Below are 19,228 nucleotides of genomic sequence, written 5' to 3' on the forward strand. Positions count from 1 at the left end.
CAGCCTGCTTGCTAGACCAGTAAAGGGTGCGCAGGCAGATGGGGAGGTGAGGTGGCGGCGGCGTGTGCATTTTTTTGATCCCCTCTATTAAGAAGTGTTTTGTTTCCTGGATGCAGAATGTTCTTCGCTTTCCTTTCTTTGCTCACAAGCACTCATGCAACACTTGCATGTTGGTGCAGTTCAAGCAGCTGACATGGCAGCACCAGTGGAACGTGCAGTTGCAGCGCTCCGTCACCCGCTGCGTCCGGGTCCGGTACCCCCTCCCACAGCACAGCAGCTCGCAGCCATCCAGGGCAGGGGAGGAGCTGTTGCAGGAGCGGCCTGCTGTCCCCGCTGTCCCTGTCTTGCCACTGTAGGTGCAGAAGTTGGGCGACTTCTCAAAATAGACCAGGTCGTGGGGGGAAGGGGGCTTGTGGGCAGGGTTCTCGGGCTCCAGGTGGTGCAGCTCCACCCGGGAGGCCCGGTTGCTGCCTTTGTTGCCGTAGATGACCCGTGAGGCACCATCAAAGCGGTCCTTGAGAAAGTCCCCAACGGTCCGGAAAGTGGGCAGCCGCATCCAGCAGGTCTTGACTGTGCAGGAGCCAGACATCCCATGGCACTTGCACTCCTGGCGCATCTCGCTGAAGACCGTCTGAATGGTAACAAAGGAAGGAAATGCCTGTTAGAAGACATCAGAGCAGCAGGGGTCTGAGCCAGCCACAGTATGGACCACACCATAGGACAGGCATAGGCAAACTCTGGCCCTCCAGATGTTTTGAGACTACAATTCCCATCGTCCCTGACCACTGGTCCTGTTAGCTAGGGATGATGGGAATTATAGTTCCAAAACATCTGGAAGGCCAGAGTTGGCCTATGCCTGCCATAGAATCATAGAATTGTGTGGTTGGAAGGAACCCCAAGGGCCATCAAGTCCAATGCTGTGCAAAGCAGTAATCTCAACTAAAACATCCCTGACAGATGCCCCCCCCAACCTCTGCTTGACAACCTCCCGTGAAGGAGAGTCCACCTCCTTCCAAGGGAGTCCATTCCACTGTTGAGCAGCTCTTACTTGCCAGAGTTCTTTTCTGTTTAGTCAGAATCTCCTTTCTTGGAACTTGAAGCCACTGGCTCAAGTCCTAGCCTGCAGAACAGGAGAAAACAAGCTTCTTCTCTCTTCCATGTGACAGCCCTTGAGATATTTGAAGATGGCTCTCATATCTCCTCTTCATCTCCTCTTTTCCAGGCTAAACATACCCAGCTCCCTCAACCAAGGCTTGGTTTGCAAGACCCTTGGTCATCTTGGTGGCCCTCCTCTGCACACCTTCCAGCTTGTCCGGATCTAAATTCATGCCTAAATGCTTGGCTCCTAGGGCTGCATACTTTTCATAGCATAGTGGAACAGCTAAGTCATAGTGAAACAGTAGTCAGGAAGTTTATGGTTCAAATATTGCCCTGGCCACAAACTCACTTTGTGACATTAGGCAAGCCAATATCTCTTACCCTCAGTCTTCCCCCACCTCATCTGCAATAGGGGGATAACAGTTTTGAGTAGCAATGGCCACCACCTTAAGTGACTCTAAAAGAGGATTAGACAAATTCATGGAGGATAACCTATCAACAGCTTCTAGCTATGAGGGCTATGTCCACATCCAACATCAGAGTATGCCTCTGGATGCCTCTGAAAGCCAGCGGCTGGGAATCACAAGGGACGGGGAGCACTGATGTTCTCAGGACCTGCTTTTGAGCTTCCCATAAGGACCTGGTGAGATGCTGGACTAACTGGGCCTTTGGCCTCATCAAGCAGGACTTGTCTTTTAACCTACTTTACAGGCAATTGTGGGGATTATGTGGACCATGTACTGTACATAAAGTGCTCTAAAGTGCCTTATTATTATTATTATTATTATTATTATTATTATTATCATTATCATTATCATCATCATCATCGTTGTTGTTATTAATTCCAACAGAGGAGCTTGCCCAAGTTTTCTCAGTGCCCGCAAGGTGAGGGCTGCTTGGCTATGTGCTTCTCACTCGCTCTGCTCTGCTGGGAACTCCTCCTCCCACCAGACCCATCTCTCCCACCCCTTTGCCTGCAAGAGGGAGCTGTTCCCTTGGCGCACTGTGGGCCCCCCTCCCACCCACGGAATGTGGATGCGTCTTTCCAAGCCCAGAGCTTTCCCTTCCAAATGGGTTTTACTGCAATTAGAAGAATTGGAACCATTTCCTTCCAGATGTGTAGGAGCCCACATGGCAGCCGGGCTTGTGGTTCTGGGCTTGGCTAGCATGCAGGAGGTTTGCCTGCTTAAGGGCTGCCTCCTCCCCCTGCTCCCCCCTCTCTTTTTTTTTGGCCATCACACCACCACAGCCCACCCTTCCCATGCTGCCTACTGCCACCCTCGTCGCCCATCCTATAACCTAATTCTGAGAAGTCAGCAGGGACACACACGTCCCAATGCACATGTTCACACACATACATGGATGCAGAGAGCACAGAGATACACATATAGCTCTTGCACAATTCTGTTCATGAGTGTAGAGGCCCCGCCATGAGGTCAGGGAACAGATTTTATGATACCATAAGTGGCAGACAGGCAGATTTGATGCACTGGGCACATAATCCACCAGGAAGTTCTCCTGTGCAAGCCCTACTGTGCAGAGTAGCTGCTGCAGAAGAGCAATTTGGTGGCTGTGCACACAACATACATTAAGAGCACATTGCTTCCCTAAATAATACCAGGAACAGTCCTTTATGGCTTACAAAACTGCAGTTCTCAGCATCCTTAACAAGCCACAGTTCCCAAGGTCCTTTCAGGGAAGCAATGTGCTTTAAACATATGGTGTGCACATACAGCCTAAGACCTTGCACAGCTCGTGTTCAGTCAGGGTCATGCAGGGGGAATTGTGCCCTGTGATAAATTGTGGAAGGCAAAGTGAGGTCCATTTCGGTCTCCTGCCAAGCAGAACTTTAAAAAGTTAACAGAGCAGCTTTTACTCTGATTTATGGGACTTTTTAGGATGATCAATTTCTTAGAGATGATGGTGTAAATATTTCAGGTCCTCCAAGTAGGGATTGGGTAGAACTTGACAATGAGCACCCAGACGGCCGTTCGAAAGAGAAAAAAATTATTATGGGAATAAAAACTGCAAACAAAACAGAGGCCCTTTGGAGAAGGAGCAATCCCTAGATGTGTACAGGCTGGTAACTGAAGCCTCAAAGCCAAGATGGGAGAGCTGGAATGCCATATATAGTGGCCATATCAGAAACCTGGTGGAACAGTGAAAGCCAGTATAATATGGTTATTTTTGGATATAAAACCTCTAGAAAGGGCAGGGAAGGCTGTGTTGGAGAACCAGAATAGTGGACCAGGGCTTGCACTGTCCAAGGCCCACTGCCCAGCTCAGCCAGTGTACTGAGGGGCTTGGCCCTTCGGAGAAAGGAGTGGGCAGGAAACAGAGGAGCATGGGAAGCTGCCATACACTGAGTCACACTCATTGGCCCATCTTTTCTACACTGACTCCTGGGATCCCTCCCAGCCCTACCTGGAGATGCTGGGAAAAGCATGAAAAGCAGGGGCTCTGCCCCTGAGCTGTGGCCCTGCCAATTATCTTAGAGGTGAAAGGTGGAGGAGGGTTCATTTTCTTTAATAAATAAACAAAATTAAGAAGGGGCTCACGTCCCTTGCAGCACTCCGTCCCCCTAGACTTCCTAGAAGGGCTTCAGAGTGTTGCAACGCAATGGGATGCCATGTTGCTCTGGACCCTCTCCAGGTGCTGAATGGCAAGAGGGAGGCAGCCGACCCACGCTTCCTGGAGTGGCGCCAAAGTGGTGAGGCATCATATAGGCAGAGGGATCTGGCAAAGAGGGGACTGTGCTACTGGGAGTAGCAGGAGCCCCAACTTTTAAGAGTTTTAAAACCTCCTGCATCTAAAGCAAGAGTGGAGAGGCCAGAGCTGGCGGTGGCAGAAGGCATCTGGTCTCCCCCACCCCTCACAAACCTAGCAGGGCCTCTGGCAGCAGGGGGTGTTCCTCTATGTCCAAAAGGGTAGAGGGCAGAGCGGGGAAACCTCTGGCCTTGCAGATGTTGTTGGACTCCAAGTCCCATCAGCTCCAGACAGACTGGCCCAATGGCCAGGGATTATGGGAGCTGGGGCTCCAGCAATAGAGAGTCACAGAGCGTGAAGGCTATTAAACCAGGCAGCTAAAGAGAAAGAAACTTCTTCATAGAATTGCTGGGGGTGGAAATAATGATTGCACAGCTAAAGATCTTTCCTTCATTTTTCTGGAACCGTTTGTCACACATCAAGCGGGGTGGGATTCTCTGCTTCCAGGGATGTAGGAGGAATGAATTTCTATGAAATGTTCGAGGTGGGAGTTAACCTCAGTTAACTATGAGGAGGCTAAACCCCACCCCCTTTTTCTGTTTGTTTGTTGTTGTTTTTAAAGAAAAAGGAAGAAAGAATACTTGAGACCAATAATGATAGCAGGCAGCCTCTCCTGGTGATATTTCAGAATGCCCATGGGATTGACACTAGATGGTGACATACCGTCACTCCCAGGGGCGTGGGAACCATGGCTGGCAGGCTGCCGAAGGCTGTGCTGCTGCTCAGAGTGGCTGGGAGGCCTTTTCTTCTTCCAATTGCAGAAAGAGAGAAATGCAGCTGCCAGTATCATATTGCCTTTATTAAAGTCCATGGGGAGGATGGGTTAGGAATACTAGATATGGTTCTGGGTGGGATCTGGTTCCTTGGCAGGGACACAGGAAAGGGCTTTCTTGGTAGCTGCTCCCGGACTCTGGAACTCCCTCTTTGGAGAATCCAGACTGGCTCCTTCCTCGTTGTCCTTTGGCTGGCAGGTAAAGACTTTCAACAGGCTTTGGGGAACTGACTGCTTTTAATGAAAGGGCAGGCGCCCTGCTCTTTTCAGTACAATTATTTGTATGTTTTAAACAGATCTTATGTGTGTACAGTGGACGCTCAGGTTGCAAACATGATCCGTGCGGGATGCATGTTTGCAACCCACAGCATTCGCAACCTGCAGTGGTGCATCTGCGCACGTGCGGGTTGTGACCCGGCACTTCTGCATATGCACAAAGCGCAATTTAGCACTTCTGTGCATGCGTGACCCCCGAAACCCGGAAGTAGCCTGTTCCGGTACTTCCAGGTTTCGGCAAATCCGTAACCCGAAAAAACGCACCCTGAAGCATCTGTAACACGAGGTATGACTGTAAATAGTTTTAATTCTACTATTATTTTTTATTATTGTTTTTTATATATTTTTAGCAATTTAGCTGCCTTGAGTTCCATTGAGGAAAACAGGAAGAAGAAGAATGCAAGGAGGACCCTGCTGGGTGAGAACAAAGGCGCATCTAGTTCAGCATCCAGCCAACCAGATTCTGCCTCTGGGAAGCCCACAAGCAAGTCATGAGTGCAACAGTGCTCTGCCAACTTGTGATTCCCCCTTCAGAGCACATACCCCACCCCAAAGAATCCTGGGAATTGTAGTTTTAAGTGTGCTGGGAAGTGCAGCTATGTGGTGGATAAACTACAGTTCCCAGGATTCTTTGGGGCAAAAATCTGCTTTAAATGTATGATGTGTACGCAGCCAGAGTTAACTGTTTTGGTGGAGTTTAGTATAGTGAGCCAATCTTGTGAGTACTTGGACATTATTCAAATCATTACACATCCACTCTTGATTGAAAGCCATTTTTCCACGTTTTTTTGGTGGGGTCAGGACAGAGTGAATTATGGTCTAGAGTCTAGACACATGTTGAAACACTCACAAGAACAGTTTGATAGCTCAGATAACAGCAAAAGTCAGCTGTTTCTGACTTCACCATGTGGAAAATGGTTGTGTGAATGGCACCCCCTAGTCTACACACAACAGGTTGTCATTCTCTCTAACTGCGGTCTTACTCGTATTTTTGTTTGCTTTTCAACATGCTTTTAAAAATCTTGCCAATGCCACTGTGATCCATTATCCCCATCGTGGAAAGAAAATGGCTTACAACAGCCCAGCCCAGTGTTAATATTGCAGCTGAGATGTGGGTTTCTGCACGTGCTGTAGTGCAGATGAGGCTCATCAACCTGGGAAGGCAGCCCATCTAGAAGGACAACTCTGATCCTAAACCTCTGCTGCCTTGCAGGATATCTTTGGGGAAGAAAAGGCTAAGACGGTTGGATGGCACCTTGTACACCTCCTTCTGGCAACCCAGGACCACCCAGGCTTGCACCCTGGGGAAGTTGGTTTGGTGCTGCAAACACAGCAATCTACACACACACACACACACACACACACACACACACACACCTGCAAGCACATATACAGCTTTGTCTACACTTCCTCGCCCACACGCTCTCTCACTTCCTACCAGACGTCCTGCTTCATTGTTGTGCAAATTCATCAGGAAACGCAGGTCCCGCCCCTTCTCATTGGAGTCCACAAACTCTCGTCCAAAGACCCTGCCGAAGTCCACATTGTCGCTACAGCCCCCCCAGTGCCAGTCAGGACCCCCTGGGCCACGCCGGCGGTAGTCGCAGGTGCAGGATTCGATGGAGCCCTCAGAGCAGGAGCGGGCCACAGAGTGGGTGACGCCAGCGCTGGTGATGGCGAAGATGAAAGCTGTTTCGCGGCAGCCTGGAGATGGGAGGGGGAGATATGGCATGTCAGCACGCGGCATCAGAGTCCACAGTTCATTTCTCCCCATTCAGAATAACGGCCACCCCAGCACACGCCTGGAGATCAACATCACTGCTGGCACAAATAACAGCTGCTGCCTCATTCATCAAGTATCCCCTGGGATAGCTCAGTTGGTAGAGAATGAGGCTGTTCATTTCAGGGTTGTGGGTTCAAGACACAGGTTGGGCAAAAGATTCCTGCATTGTGGGGGTTGGACTAGATGACCCTTCTGGTCCCTTCCAACTCTACAATTCTTTGAGTCTAAGTATCTTCTCTCCCTCTTCACATTTAGGAAAGTGAACTTTTATTGAGGCAGCCAGAAGAATACCCATAAAAATCAGAAAACCAAAAAGAAACGGTTCGTAGAATCATAGAATCGCAACATCCTGCCGTCCATCCCTGTCCCCCAAACCGGAAGGATCCCAATACCTTGTTTTTGCCCTGCCCTGTTCACTAGACAATTACCGGCATGGACCAAACAGCCATGAGAGTCTCCTTGCCACCACCATACTTGGGAGGTAGTAATATCCAACTGCCAAACTCCATCCACAGTTCACCTTGCATAATCCAACCAAAACTGTTATAATAAACTGATAGTAGGTAGTCTGCACAACTACGTTGAGATAGGTTATTCATACAAGCAAACTAAGCCAGATGTTGCAAGGAACATGGGAAAAGCTTGGGGTTACAATCCAGTGTGCCTACAGCAGGGGTGGGGAATGTGTGGTATTCCAGATGTTGTTGGACTCCAGCACCTGTTAGTCCAGCCAGCATGGCCCAGTGGTCAGGGATGATGGGAGTTATAGTTTAGCAACATCTGGAGTGCATCAGGTTCCCCAATTCTTGCTGTACAATCTCGATTTTGTGCTTACAAGATGTGTGTGATGGTACTATCTTAGAAAAGTCTCCCCTCTTTCTTTTACAAAAGGAGGACAGTTACAGATAGGTAGCCGTGTTGGTCTGCCATATCCATAACAAAAAAATTCCTTCCAGTAGCACCTTAAAGACCAACTAAGTTAGTTCTTGGTATGAGCTTTCGTGTGCATGCACACTTCTTCAGATACACAGTGTGCATCTGAAAAAGGAGGACAGTCACTTTTAAAAACCTGCTTCCTGATGAATTGGGAGCATCTTTTCGAATAAAAGAATTGAAAAGATTGATTGGCTAAATACTGCAATCCATTAAAAAAATTCTTTAGCTGGGAAAGTTGAGCAAGAAGAGGCATGCTAAAGAGTCTGAGAGTTTGTGGGAAAGGAATGTCTTTCCTCTTCATATGGAGAGGAAAATAATAACAATTACTGACTATTAAAAACCAAAATAATACATGATGCCTGGTGTACAAATCCCAGCTGTGTGCTGTGCTTATGCGCCGATAATAGAAGGAAACTTTTTGCACACAGGAGCTGTGCACTTAAACTGCCTCCTCTGGGCAACACAAGCACATTTTGCCTTTTCCAAGGGTCTCTCTCTCTCTCTCTGTCTGTCCCTCTCACCAGCATAGAGCACCACTGTGGCACCACAAGCCATCCTAACCAGGATGAGGCAGAGATGATAGCCAAGGTGAAATAATGGTTAGTGTGTCAGATTAGGATGGGGAAAGGTAAAGGTAAAGGTACCCCTGCCCGTACGGGCCAGTCTTGACAGACTCTGGGGTTGTGCGCCCATCTCACTCAAGAGGCCAGGGGCCAGCGCTGTCCGGAGACACTTCCGGGTCACGTGGCCAGCGTGACATCGCTGCTCTGGTGAGCCAAAGCCGCACACGGAAACGCCGTTTACCTTCCCGCTGGTAAGCGGTCCCTATTTATCTACTTGCACCCGGAGGTGCTTTCGAACTGCTAGGTTGGCAGGCACTGGGACCGAGCAGCGGGAGCGCACCCCGCCGCAGGGATTCGAACCGCCGACCTATCGATCGGCAAGTCCTAGGCGCTGAGGCTTTAACCCACAGCGCCACCTGCGTCCGACAGGATGGGGAAAACTCAGGTTCAAATCCCCAGCTGGGAAGGAAGTTCACAAGGGCCAGCTGCCCTCTCTTAGAGCAACCTACCTCAAGGGTTGTTGCAAAGACAAAATAAGGGGTCTTGCATGCTACCCTATGCTCCTTGAAGAAATGGTGGGGCAACTGCTATATATTTTGGAAAGTACTGTAGTTTCTCTGTTCACTATGCATTTGGACTCCTCTTAAGAAAGTGAACCTTTCAAAAGTGTACTGATTTTAATTCCAAAACTGATTTTTGGTTTCTTAGAATTCCCAAGCAACTGTGAGTACAAGGCTGTTGGTTAATAATAATGACAGGTATCAGAAGACATTTTCAATACATGAATTGGGAACCCATGGTAGGTTTCCAGTGCTTCATGGCACTTCCCCGCACACTGAATAAATTCAAGGCGACTGTGGTGCCTTCAAACAGGTTGTAGTGCTTCATTTGTGTGCAAATTCTCCCAGTTTCCCAAGGACCTGGGGCAGCTGTTCAAGTTCCTCCTTATGAGGGGAGAGAACTAGAGACTACTGGAATATTTTTCAGTTTAAAATATCTATTTAAATCATGGTAGCTAATCTGACTCTGGCCCTCCAGATGTTGCTGTACTACAGCTGCCATCATCCTTGGCCTTTGAGATCTGGAGCCCAGCTCCAGATGTTCTCAATCTGGAGAGCCATCAGTTAGTCATGAGGCAGCTGCCTTGGGTGGCAGAATCCCAAGGGGCGGCGTCACCATGGGTGCCCCATCTTCCCCTGCCGCCACAGCTGGAGAAGCAAGGAAAGCAGTGGCAGCAGCTTCTGGCGAGATCTTGTGGTCGTGGTGGATGCCCTGCCCACTCCCTGCTGCTAGAGATGCAAGGAGAAGCAACTGCAGCTTCCAGGTGCCTTAAAAATCTTGTGAACCCCTTCCTGAAACCTGCAAGCCCTGCATGCCTGGGAAGTGAGGCCTCAGAGGGGGTGGGTGGGGTGGGGGTGGCCTGAGGCAAGGTGGGACAGGCCTTCCCCGTGTTAATCGCCCCCTGATATACATGGAGCATGGGGGAGCAGGCAAGCTCCAAGACAGACAACGTTAAGTTTATAAAATGGCACCAATTCAACCTAAAGCAAACAGCACTTATCTGGACCCCCTTCAAACAAACACCTATCCTGCCACAGGCTGCTTCTTCCATGCTTGAACTGGTGTCTCTGGGTGGTCACACTGCAATGCTTATGGAAGAGACATATTCTAGCCACCAAACCCCACGGAGCAAGCCAGCTTACAGAACGTCAGCCGAGCTGACCATCAAGGCCTATAAGCAAACAGGTGTTCAACAAAAGATGCTAAGCCTTCCACTGGATATTTTGACAAGATACGTAATGTTTGTAATGAATCATAGAATCACAGAGCTCTAGAGCTGGAAGGGACTCCAGGGGTCATCTAGTCCAACCCAGGAATTTCAACACATGGTTCCCCATCCAGTCTGAAACCAAAGCAGACTCTACTTAGCTTTGCAAATGTGCTAGCAGTTTTGTTGCAGCACCACCATGAAGATAATATCCTCATGACACATATTTTAACACTTTCAATAACAATGCTTCTATTCTCATGCCTATTTTGCATTCCGAATAAGGATGCACCTGGGGCAGGTGAGGCTATCTTGCTCTTCTAGTTAACCCTAGACAGCAATAGCCCAGGCTTGACTTGGGTAACTTATGACTTGTCCCACCTAATTCCTGCTTTTGATTACACATTTCCCACTCTCATTTCAGGAAGTTAGGGTAAAGTAAAGGTAAAGGTTAGAGTGGCCTGTATTGGTCTCAGGCAGTCTGTGAAACTGGTGTGCATGCTAAGACTTGCATCGTGCGCCCTTGGAGTATTTCTTGTGAGCATCACTAACTGGGCCAGGGGTCTATGGCAAATGCAAATATCTGTGCTGCCATGTGGATTTATAATGTTTTTAAGGGAAAATGAAAAGAAGCTCTGATTGTGAAAGAGGAGGGAAGAACAGTCAATAGGGCAGCAGTGGTGCAAAAGCTTATCCTTTGTTAATGAGTCACACAAGCTTGCATCACACATACAAAACACTGGGAAGCAGAACACAAATATCATGAAAGGCAAAGTAGTCTGTACACTTCCTTGCATTACTTCCTGTAGCAGATTGCATAAGAAATCCGCTCATTTGGTTGTAACAGGTCTCCTTAATCCCAGCCACTATGGCCAACGGTCAGAGATTATGGGACAGCCCTGGTCTAGACTGGGGGAGACAGATGTGAAAGAGCACATGGTTATTGATTCAACCAAGCAGAAGAAGAGAAATAGAGCTTTTCAGATTGTGGTGAACCAATCATCTGGGATTCTTTATTCTCTTGTTCCAATGGGTGGGCAAGAATACAATCTCGGCTGCACCAGGCTCACTCTACATAAGCGAATGGATCCCCACCCTATTAAAACTTCCTATTGCCCAGTCTCCGTCTCCTGTCACCTCCTTACCTCTGTTGACAATCTTGCCAAAAATGTTTGGCCCTGGGGTGGTGGGGCAATTCCAGCGGCGGTTGCGGAACTGCCACTTGCACTCCTTGATGGCGCTCTGCAGGCCGCTGCTGATGCTGTGCAGGATGCCTGGGTTCTGGCGGATGAGCTTGCGCTGCTTGCGGCTCAGCAGCTGCAGAGAAGGGTCCAGCACCAGCTGCACATTCTTGGAGTCCGTCAGCAGGTTGGTAGATGAGGCCACATTGATGATTCCCCTGCAGTCACAGAATGGCAAGGGTTTAAGCAGAAAGTTCAAATTCTGACACACAAATTTTGGGGTGTGAAATGGCACATTCAAATTTCTTGCAGCATTGAACACGGATATTTACATCAGCTGAGGGACCTATTGGCATCTTCTGACTGTTTTCATAGGCATCAAATGTAAAATCTCATACACTGCCACCTGTCAAATACTAAATATCATTGCTTGTGAACTGTTGAATGCTGTGAAATGCTACAAACCGCTGCATGCTTCTTTAAAACCATTGGGGGGAACCACACTCCATAAAGGATGATTGAGGTATCTGAGAATGATTAAAACCAAGAATAAGGATAATAACAAACAGCAACATGAAAGGAGCACCGGTAATATTCACTATCAAGCAGCATAAAAGTGGTGTTACAAAATAATTTTTTAAGTTTGGAATTAAATCTTCCTACAGATTAACCTCACTGCCGAAAGCATCAGGACAATCAACCATAACATACCAGAGGGAGATCGTAACCAGCTTACTATCCGTCAGATGCCTTTCTTAAAAGAACCAACTTTGCAAATTTGGCGGAAGGTCATCAGAGAGGAAGTAAGATGGAGTTGCCTGCACAGGGAGTTCCAGAGCCTGGGCACATCTACAAAGAAGCCTCTTACCGTAGTCCCAACTAAATATGCTTCAGATGCTGGCAAGTCCCACAAGGCGGCCTCTGTTGATGACCTTAATGAGCAATCGCCTTGAGTCCCATCAGGACAGAGGTGGATTTAGGGGAGTGCAACCCGTTCAGTGGCACTGGGCGCAGAGTCTCAGGGGATGCAGCAACTATGATTTAGAACAGAGCATGAGAGGCAGGGGTGCCAAATTCTGGTGTTGCACAGGAGGCCACTGAAATTTGAGGCCCCACTTGGCAGGGGAAAAGATGGGGTATGAATGAATGAATGAAATATTAAAAATGGAAACAGGTCCTGAAGTCTACAGATGATTTATTTATTTTTAAAAGAAAGAATTGGATGTGGTACAGAGCCCTTGATACTGAGTCATGTGGTTGGGAACTTAGTCTAGTCCTCCATCAGCCTCAGACAACGTGTTCAGTAATGTCAGGGATTCTGTAAGTCGGGGTCTCAAGACCACAGGGACACAGGTTCCCCAGTCCTGGTCTAGTCATCAAACATGAGGGAGGCAGAGTGTTCCCGTTTCTAGCCAGGGACACCCTATACATCCAAGGAGCAACCAAAAGGAAATGCCATACATGTTTGCCATTAGGGGCACTTTCATGCTGGAAATGTGATAAATATTGAGCGAGAATTTCCTTCCTTTCCTTTCTATTTCATCCAAGGAGAAAGAAGACTACAGAATTACCTAGCAAATCCCACAAAAAACACATTAGCAACATATAACTCACTAGCCCAAGTGGCAGTCAAGGGTCTACATAGCAGGATCAGTGCAGAGTTGTCCATAGTTTCTGCACCTTTCTTGCAAGTACTCTACCTCCTCCTTCAGCCCCAAACAGCGGATTAGTTCTACAACTAGTAGTGATTCCATTTTGCTGCCATGGCTAATACACAACCCTCCATTAACTTGCTCTCACACTTTAAAATAAAATTTAAAGCCAAATAATCTAGTTGCTATAGGGACGCAGGTGGCGCTGTGGTCTAAACCACAGAGCCTAGGACTTGCCGTTCAGAAGGTCGGCAGATTGAATTCCCCGCGACGGGATGAGCTCCCGTTGCTCGGTCCCTGGTCCTGCCAACCTAGCAGTTTGAAAGCACAACAAAGTGCAAGTACATAAATAGGTTCCACTCCAGAGGGAAGGTAAACTGCATTTCCGTGCACTGCTCTGGTTCGCCAGAAGCGGCTTAGTCATGCTGGCCACATGACCCGGAAGCTGTACGCCGGCTCCCTCGGCCAATAAAGCGAGATGAGTGCCACAACCCCAGAGTCGTCCACAACTGGACCTAACGGTCAGGGCATAGCTGTCAACTTTTCCCTTTTCTTGTGAAGAATCCTATTCGGAATAAGGGAATTTCCCTTTAAAAAGGGAAAAGTTGACAGCTATGGGTCAGGGGTCCCTTTACCTTTAATCTAGTTGCTATCACTACATCTGGTGGTGGTGAGTTCCCCCACTTAGTGATACACTGTGTGAAGCAATTCCTTTTCAAAGAGTCAGAAGGGGACCCTAAGGATCATCTAGTCCAACCCGCAGCAATGCAGGAATATGCAGCTTGTTGGCTGTGAACCTCCCACTGCCAATTAACTTTCCTGGGTAATGCCAAGAATCAATCAATTTCTCTCTTTCTCTCTCTCTCCTCCCTCCATACCATACCATTCATGATTTCATAATTCTCTACCATGTAACACTAATATGTGAAGCTGAATAGAATATATGTTTGTTTGTTTGTTTGTTTGTTTGTTGTTAATGAGAAATAATAATAGCAACATAATTACAGATCTATGCTGCATATTCTAAGGGTCAAGCTGTACCTCATGCCCCATCCAGTGGAGGAGACTGCAAACAGCACCTGTGTGGTGACTTCTCCCCACAGTGGCCGCAGTTTGTAGTGCTACTGGCCACCTGGATCTTGTGCCTCATGCGCAGAGCACAATATACCACACATTCCTGGCAGCAGCTTGGACTGGCGCTGCTACTGACCACAGGATGAAGAGCATCTACATGGTAAGAAGCACCACACACATTGTACACATGCCATGTGCAGCAGCCTCCCTCTCAGTGTGTTGAGTCTGAAAAGAAGGGAAGCTGTAACAGGTCACAGCACCTGCTCTGTGGATTAAGCTTCCACAAGAGGCAATGTTCCGTGAGACCTTATGCAGGTTTCTTCAAGGACCGTCCAATTGCAGAAAGCATTTGGCTGAATGGCTGATCTGGTGTGAATTGTTGGTGTGTATTGCTGCTACTGATTGTACTTTTTCTTGTTTAAGCTATTTTATATTATTTTAAAATGCTGAGGGGGTTGCTTTTGTATCTGAAATGCAGGATAAAAACAAAACAAAATTAATGGAGCTGGCTGTGAACATTCCTAAGTATTGCGTAAAAGTAAACAGCAAGCTGTCCTATGTGCCTCCTGCTTTCAGTCTATAGATTATTCCTGATATCCATAAACATTAAATCAGATTTGTTACTCTGTTGATTCTGCTTTGCGGTTTATAACTAACGAGTGTCTCACATAGATAGATAGATAGATAGATAGATAGATAGATAGATAGATAGATAGATAGATATAGATAGATAGATAGATAGATAGATAGATAGATAGATAGATGATAGATAGATAGATAGATGATAGATAGATAGATAGATAGATGATAGATAGATAGAGATAGATGATATAGATAGATAGATAGATAGATAGATAGATAGATAGATAGATAGATAGATAGATGATAGATAGATAGATAGATAGATAGATGATAGATAGATAGATAGATAGATAGATAGATAGATAGATAGATATAGATATAGATAGATAGACGGATTCAGTGAATGACTCACAGATGTATTAAAACTGTTAGGATACTTCCTGATGAGTTACAGTCCAAAAAATTTGATACACATGGTGAAAGAGACCTTGATTGCCAGAAAAATTCCCAAAGTAGAACATTTATACAACTCTATCACAAAACGGTGTCTCAAATAGACCCATACAATAATGAAGATTCTTCCAGGAAACCTAAATTTGGCATTCACACAGCCCAAGACATTGGAATTACTAGAAAAGCATCCGAGGAACATATATTTTAAAAATATTTTCCAAGATATGTGAGGTGGGGTGGGGTGGGAGAGAAGGGAGACTTTTTTTGCACCTTCTGGTCAAAGCTTGGAGCACAGAGTTTCCTTTTCAGAAAAGACCAGAATTCTAACTTAGATCAAGCCAAGCCACATGCTCTATAAGACAGCCTATTGGTCTGTAGGACTTCCATGGCATCCTCAGATTTGGATGTGGGGCTTACAGAGGACTTATTAACAAGGGACATATAGCTATGCTTGAAGAATGCAGGCTTCATTTACTAGTAGTATTAAAGACATTTGGGCCTCACTGACTCACACACTGCGAGTTGGAGCAGCAGATTCTTAAGGTACTTTCCGATGAGTTAGAACTCTGAAATTGGGTACACATGTCATCCAAGACACTCCAGTTCCAGAAATAATTTGAAACATGGGACATTGTACTTCTCTCCTTCAAAACAGGGAGCTGATGGTGCATCCCCAAATAATTACGGTGCTTCAAATTGACCGAGAAAATGAATCTGTCAACACACACAACCCATCATATGCTGATTACTGTGAAAGTTGTAAGGGCATTTATACGTCTTTCCCTAATGATGGGAGGCATGATAATAATAATAATAATAATAATAATAATAATAATAATAATAATAATATAATAATAATTTATTATTTATACCCCGCCCATCTGGCTGGGCCTCCCCAGCCACTCTGGGCGGCTTCCATAAAAACCAAAAATACAGTAAAATATCACACGTTAAAAACTTCCCTGAACAGGGCTGCCTTAAGATGTCTTGTGAATGTCAGGTAGTTGTTTATCGCTTTGACATCTGCTGGAAGGGCGTTCCACAAGGTGGGCGCCACTACCGAGAAGGCCCTCTGCCTGGTTCCCTGTAGCTTTGCTTCTCGCAATGAGGGAACCGCCAGAAGGCCCTCGGTGCTGGACCTCAGCGTCCGGGCAGAATGATGGGGGTGGAGACGCTCCTTCAGGTATACTGGACCAAGGCCGTTTAGGGCTTTAAAGGTCAGCACCAACACTTTGAATTGTGCTCGTAAACATACTGGGAGCCAATGTAGGTCTTTCAAAACCGGTGTTATATGGTCTCGGCGGCCGCTCCCAGTCACCAGTCTAGCTGCCGCATTCTGGATTAGTTGTAGTTTCCGAGTCACCTTCAAAGGTAGCCCCACGTAGAGCGCATTGCAGTAGTCCAAGCGGGAGATAACCAGAGCATGAAATCTGTGCCCACAGTTTTAGGTACCAGTAAGCAACCCAGAAATTTGAAAGTTGGTACTTGTGCAGCCCCAGGCCACACAGATTACTAGGGAAATCTGAAAACTGGGCATTTCCCAACTGCATCGTCAACTTCTGATGCTTACCTCCTAGTAGGGGTCAGTATTTCAGCACACAGCAAGCTATGTGGGCGGAGTATTGGGAGCTGGGCATTCTGTTAACTGTTCGGGTTTGCATTTAGAAGAGGCGGCAGGCAGAGACCTAGAGCTTTCCCAGCAGAATACACACTTTATTTTCATATCCATAGCTATAGATACGCGCCAAGCAGCTGCCCTTGTAACCTAATCTAATTCTGTGTACGTGTTACAAACTTAAAATCAGGATAGATATGGATTGTGACTAAAGCTGCGTGTCTACTGCTTCGCAAACCAGTGGTGGGAGTGCACTGGATGCCAAGTAAATGGGCATGTGTGCGCAGCCTCAGATTCCATGCACCTGATACCTGCAACATGCCAAAGATCCTAGAGCGCTCCATGGTCTGAGACCATGCAATGCTTTTTAATGCCTCTGAAAATGCTGGTGCTCCAAGCAACTAGCTTGGCAAGCTGTACAACAGAGTGAGCCAGTGATAATTCATACACTGAACAAATTATACAGATTAGAGCTAGACTGCGGGATTCACACATAAGTTTTAACACAACAGAGTTTTTAAGATGAGTTTAAAGCCTACACAGGCCAGAATGCCCATTCACATTGCAAATGCCTCTACTCACATGTAAAATGGTCAGAAGCACATGTGGACCATGCTAAAGAAGTGCAGGCTTGTTATTTAATTCTGATTTAATTGGGAATTGATTTAATTCTTGCAGATTTGAGATTTAATTCTCAAGGACACACTTAAGCAGCCCCCCTGAGAATGGTAGAGGTAATGGGAATGATCTTTCTCCCAGGGCTATGATTAATGATTAATGGATTGCAGTACCTGCCCCTAAATATGGTTATGGGGAGACTAAGCATCTAAAAGTAAAAATGAAAGTAGTAGTATAGGAAGAAATATTAATATAACTCATAGTAATTATGCAACAATAAATGAAGCAACATATAGCTGTGCCACAGCACCAGTGCAAACTGTACAGTAGATTATTATAATTATTATGTACTGTATTATATATGTATTTGATACCCCACCTTTTGCCCCTCACAGGGACTTAAGGCAGCTTACAAATGATAAGACACACTTTCTTGCCCTTAATTAACCATCACTGTAGCTGTAACAGCAACAGCAATAGCATCATCATCACCACCACCGTCGTCACTTTTCTAAAAGAAACTACTACAGCACACCTGTACGCTATCAAACTTCCAAATTAGACCCACCCGCTGACCTCAGTTGCCAAAGGCGCCTTGGAGTGTCAGTGAAGGCTAGTTTAAGCCCTATGTCTTTTTCTGCCCTATATGTCTTGTACCACGAGGATGCCTCTCTCAGGCGTATGCAGATGCCCTGGTCTTTAGCTAGATCAGGATTCCACAGCAAAGGGCCAGGCGATACAACGTGCCTGCGGTCGGGAATCTTACAGGGCAAACCAGGTCCGGGCGGCTCGCCGAGCGTGCGCCCCCTTTGAGCGCGCCTTGGGTTCTTGCTTTGCTCATCCACCTGGGCACTTGGCGCAGCTTCCCGAAGCTCTGCCAGCAACACTAGGAGTGGGGAGGCGCAGGTCACCTCCGTGGGAGCCGGGCCGAGGCGGATTTGATTCCCCTCCCCAGGCTCTTCGAATTTGGAAAGGCTCCCCAAAGGCGCACAGCGCGTAAAGCGCACTTACCACCATCGGCCGCTGTTATTCACCGCCAGCGTGTTGGAAAGAGAGGAAAAAGCCAAAACCCACAAGGTCTTCAAGCCTAGCATTAATGCCACGGGGCTCATCGCTTCGCCTGCCCTGCTTGCCTGCTCGGCTGAACCGCCAAAAAAAAAAAAAAAAAAAAAGGGCAGCGGAGAAGAGATGGGTGGGTGGAGAGGTGGGGTAGAGAATCCGTCTCCAAAGACCTTGCTGGAGAGGCGTGCACTGTGCGCCCGGGGAAAGGTCCTCACTTGTGGAGAGTAGTTTGAGCCCAAATCGAAGTTTTTTTTGTTTTTTTAAAATAATAATAATAATAATAATAATAATAATAATAATAATAATAATAATAATAATAGAAAGAGAGGAGCAGCCGGCGAAAAGTCCCGCGAGGAGCTGCTGTCCGCTACCGGCCGTCCCGGATGGCGACGCTTCTCTCTGGAGAGCAACTAAGGCGCAAGAGGGGGAGACGTCGCGCGTCCTGCTAGCTGGGGGCCCCTCGAAGCACGTCTGACATCCCCTCGCCAAGGCCGGCTTCTTATAGAGGCTGTGATGAGGGTCGCCCTGGAGTGAGCCATCGAGCCAGAAGGACCCGGCGCGGTGCGCTACCGCGAACAATGCGCCTTTGCGCAAAGGAGACGCATCACAGCCCGACGGGGAGGGAAGGGGGGGGGAAGCCAAGCGCCTTTGGACGGGCCGCTCCCCTTCCCGTCACATTAAATTCCAGGAGACCCGAGATACAGAAAACCCTCTTTCTGCAGGAGGGGAGGCTGCTTCTTGCTTGTCACTCAACTCCCCCAGCCCTTCACCCCACCCCAGCCCAGGACGGGGCCGCGGCCAGTCATTCCCTCCGAGGGACCTCTAGCCAGGCGCTGGTCTCCGACGTTCATGATCCAAGTGAAGAAGGAGCAGGAGCCAGAGGGGACGCGAAGGCACTTAAAGAAGGCCCGCTCGGTCACAGGAGTGGGAAGGCTTGCAATGAGGACGCGGCCGAAGATCGCCTGGTCCTGCTCAGTAGCAGGAGCAGGAGCCCCATCCCGCAGGATCGCCTCTCTCCGCGGGACTCCA

The 19,228-nt window shown here is 47.5% G+C and overlaps 1 protein-coding gene and 1 long non-coding RNA gene across 2 annotated transcripts in view; one reads left to right on the forward strand and one right to left on the reverse strand.

The window, feature by feature from the left end:
* LOC310840262 overlaps nucleotides 1-19,228 on the forward strand; it is a 161,987-nt gene that overhangs the window by 109,416 nt on the left and 33,343 nt on the right. The gene's annotated exons all lie outside the window — the stretch shown is intronic.
* Nucleotides 63-18,544, reverse strand: WNT1 (Wnt family member 1). The gene is made up of 4 exons (XM_083729478.1): nucleotides 18,149-18,544; nucleotides 11,108-11,361; nucleotides 6,351-6,616; nucleotides 63-631 (listed from the first exon to the last, which is right to left on the reverse strand). Exons 1-4 carry the CDS (start codon nucleotides 18,247-18,249, stop codon nucleotides 143-145), a joined length of 1,110 nt encoding a protein of 369 aa, XP_083585604.1. The 5' UTR covers nucleotides 18,250-18,544; the 3' UTR covers nucleotides 63-142.

The sequence above is a fragment of the Podarcis gaigeae genome (assembly GCF_964106915.1).
Source record: "Podarcis gaigeae genome assembly, chromosome: 2".
In the NCBI taxonomy this organism is placed as follows: Eukaryota; Metazoa; Chordata; class Lepidosauria; order Squamata; family Lacertidae; genus Podarcis; species Podarcis gaigeae.

Excerpts from the sequence above, each read along its gene's own strand:
- WNT1 (XM_083729478.1), bottom strand. The coding sequence starts at position 18,249 with ATGAGCCCCGTGGCATTAATGCTAGGCTTGAAGACCTTGTGGGTTTTG. Across the intron at positions 6,617-11,107 it reads TGGCAAGATTGTCAACAGAG|GCTGCCGCGAAACAGCTTTC; the intron begins GTAAGGAGGTGA and ends TCCCATCTCCAG. Across the intron at positions 632-6,350 it reads ACAATGAAGCAGGACGTCTG|ACGGTCTTCAGCGAGATGCG; the intron begins GTAGGAAGTGAG and ends GTTACCATTCAG.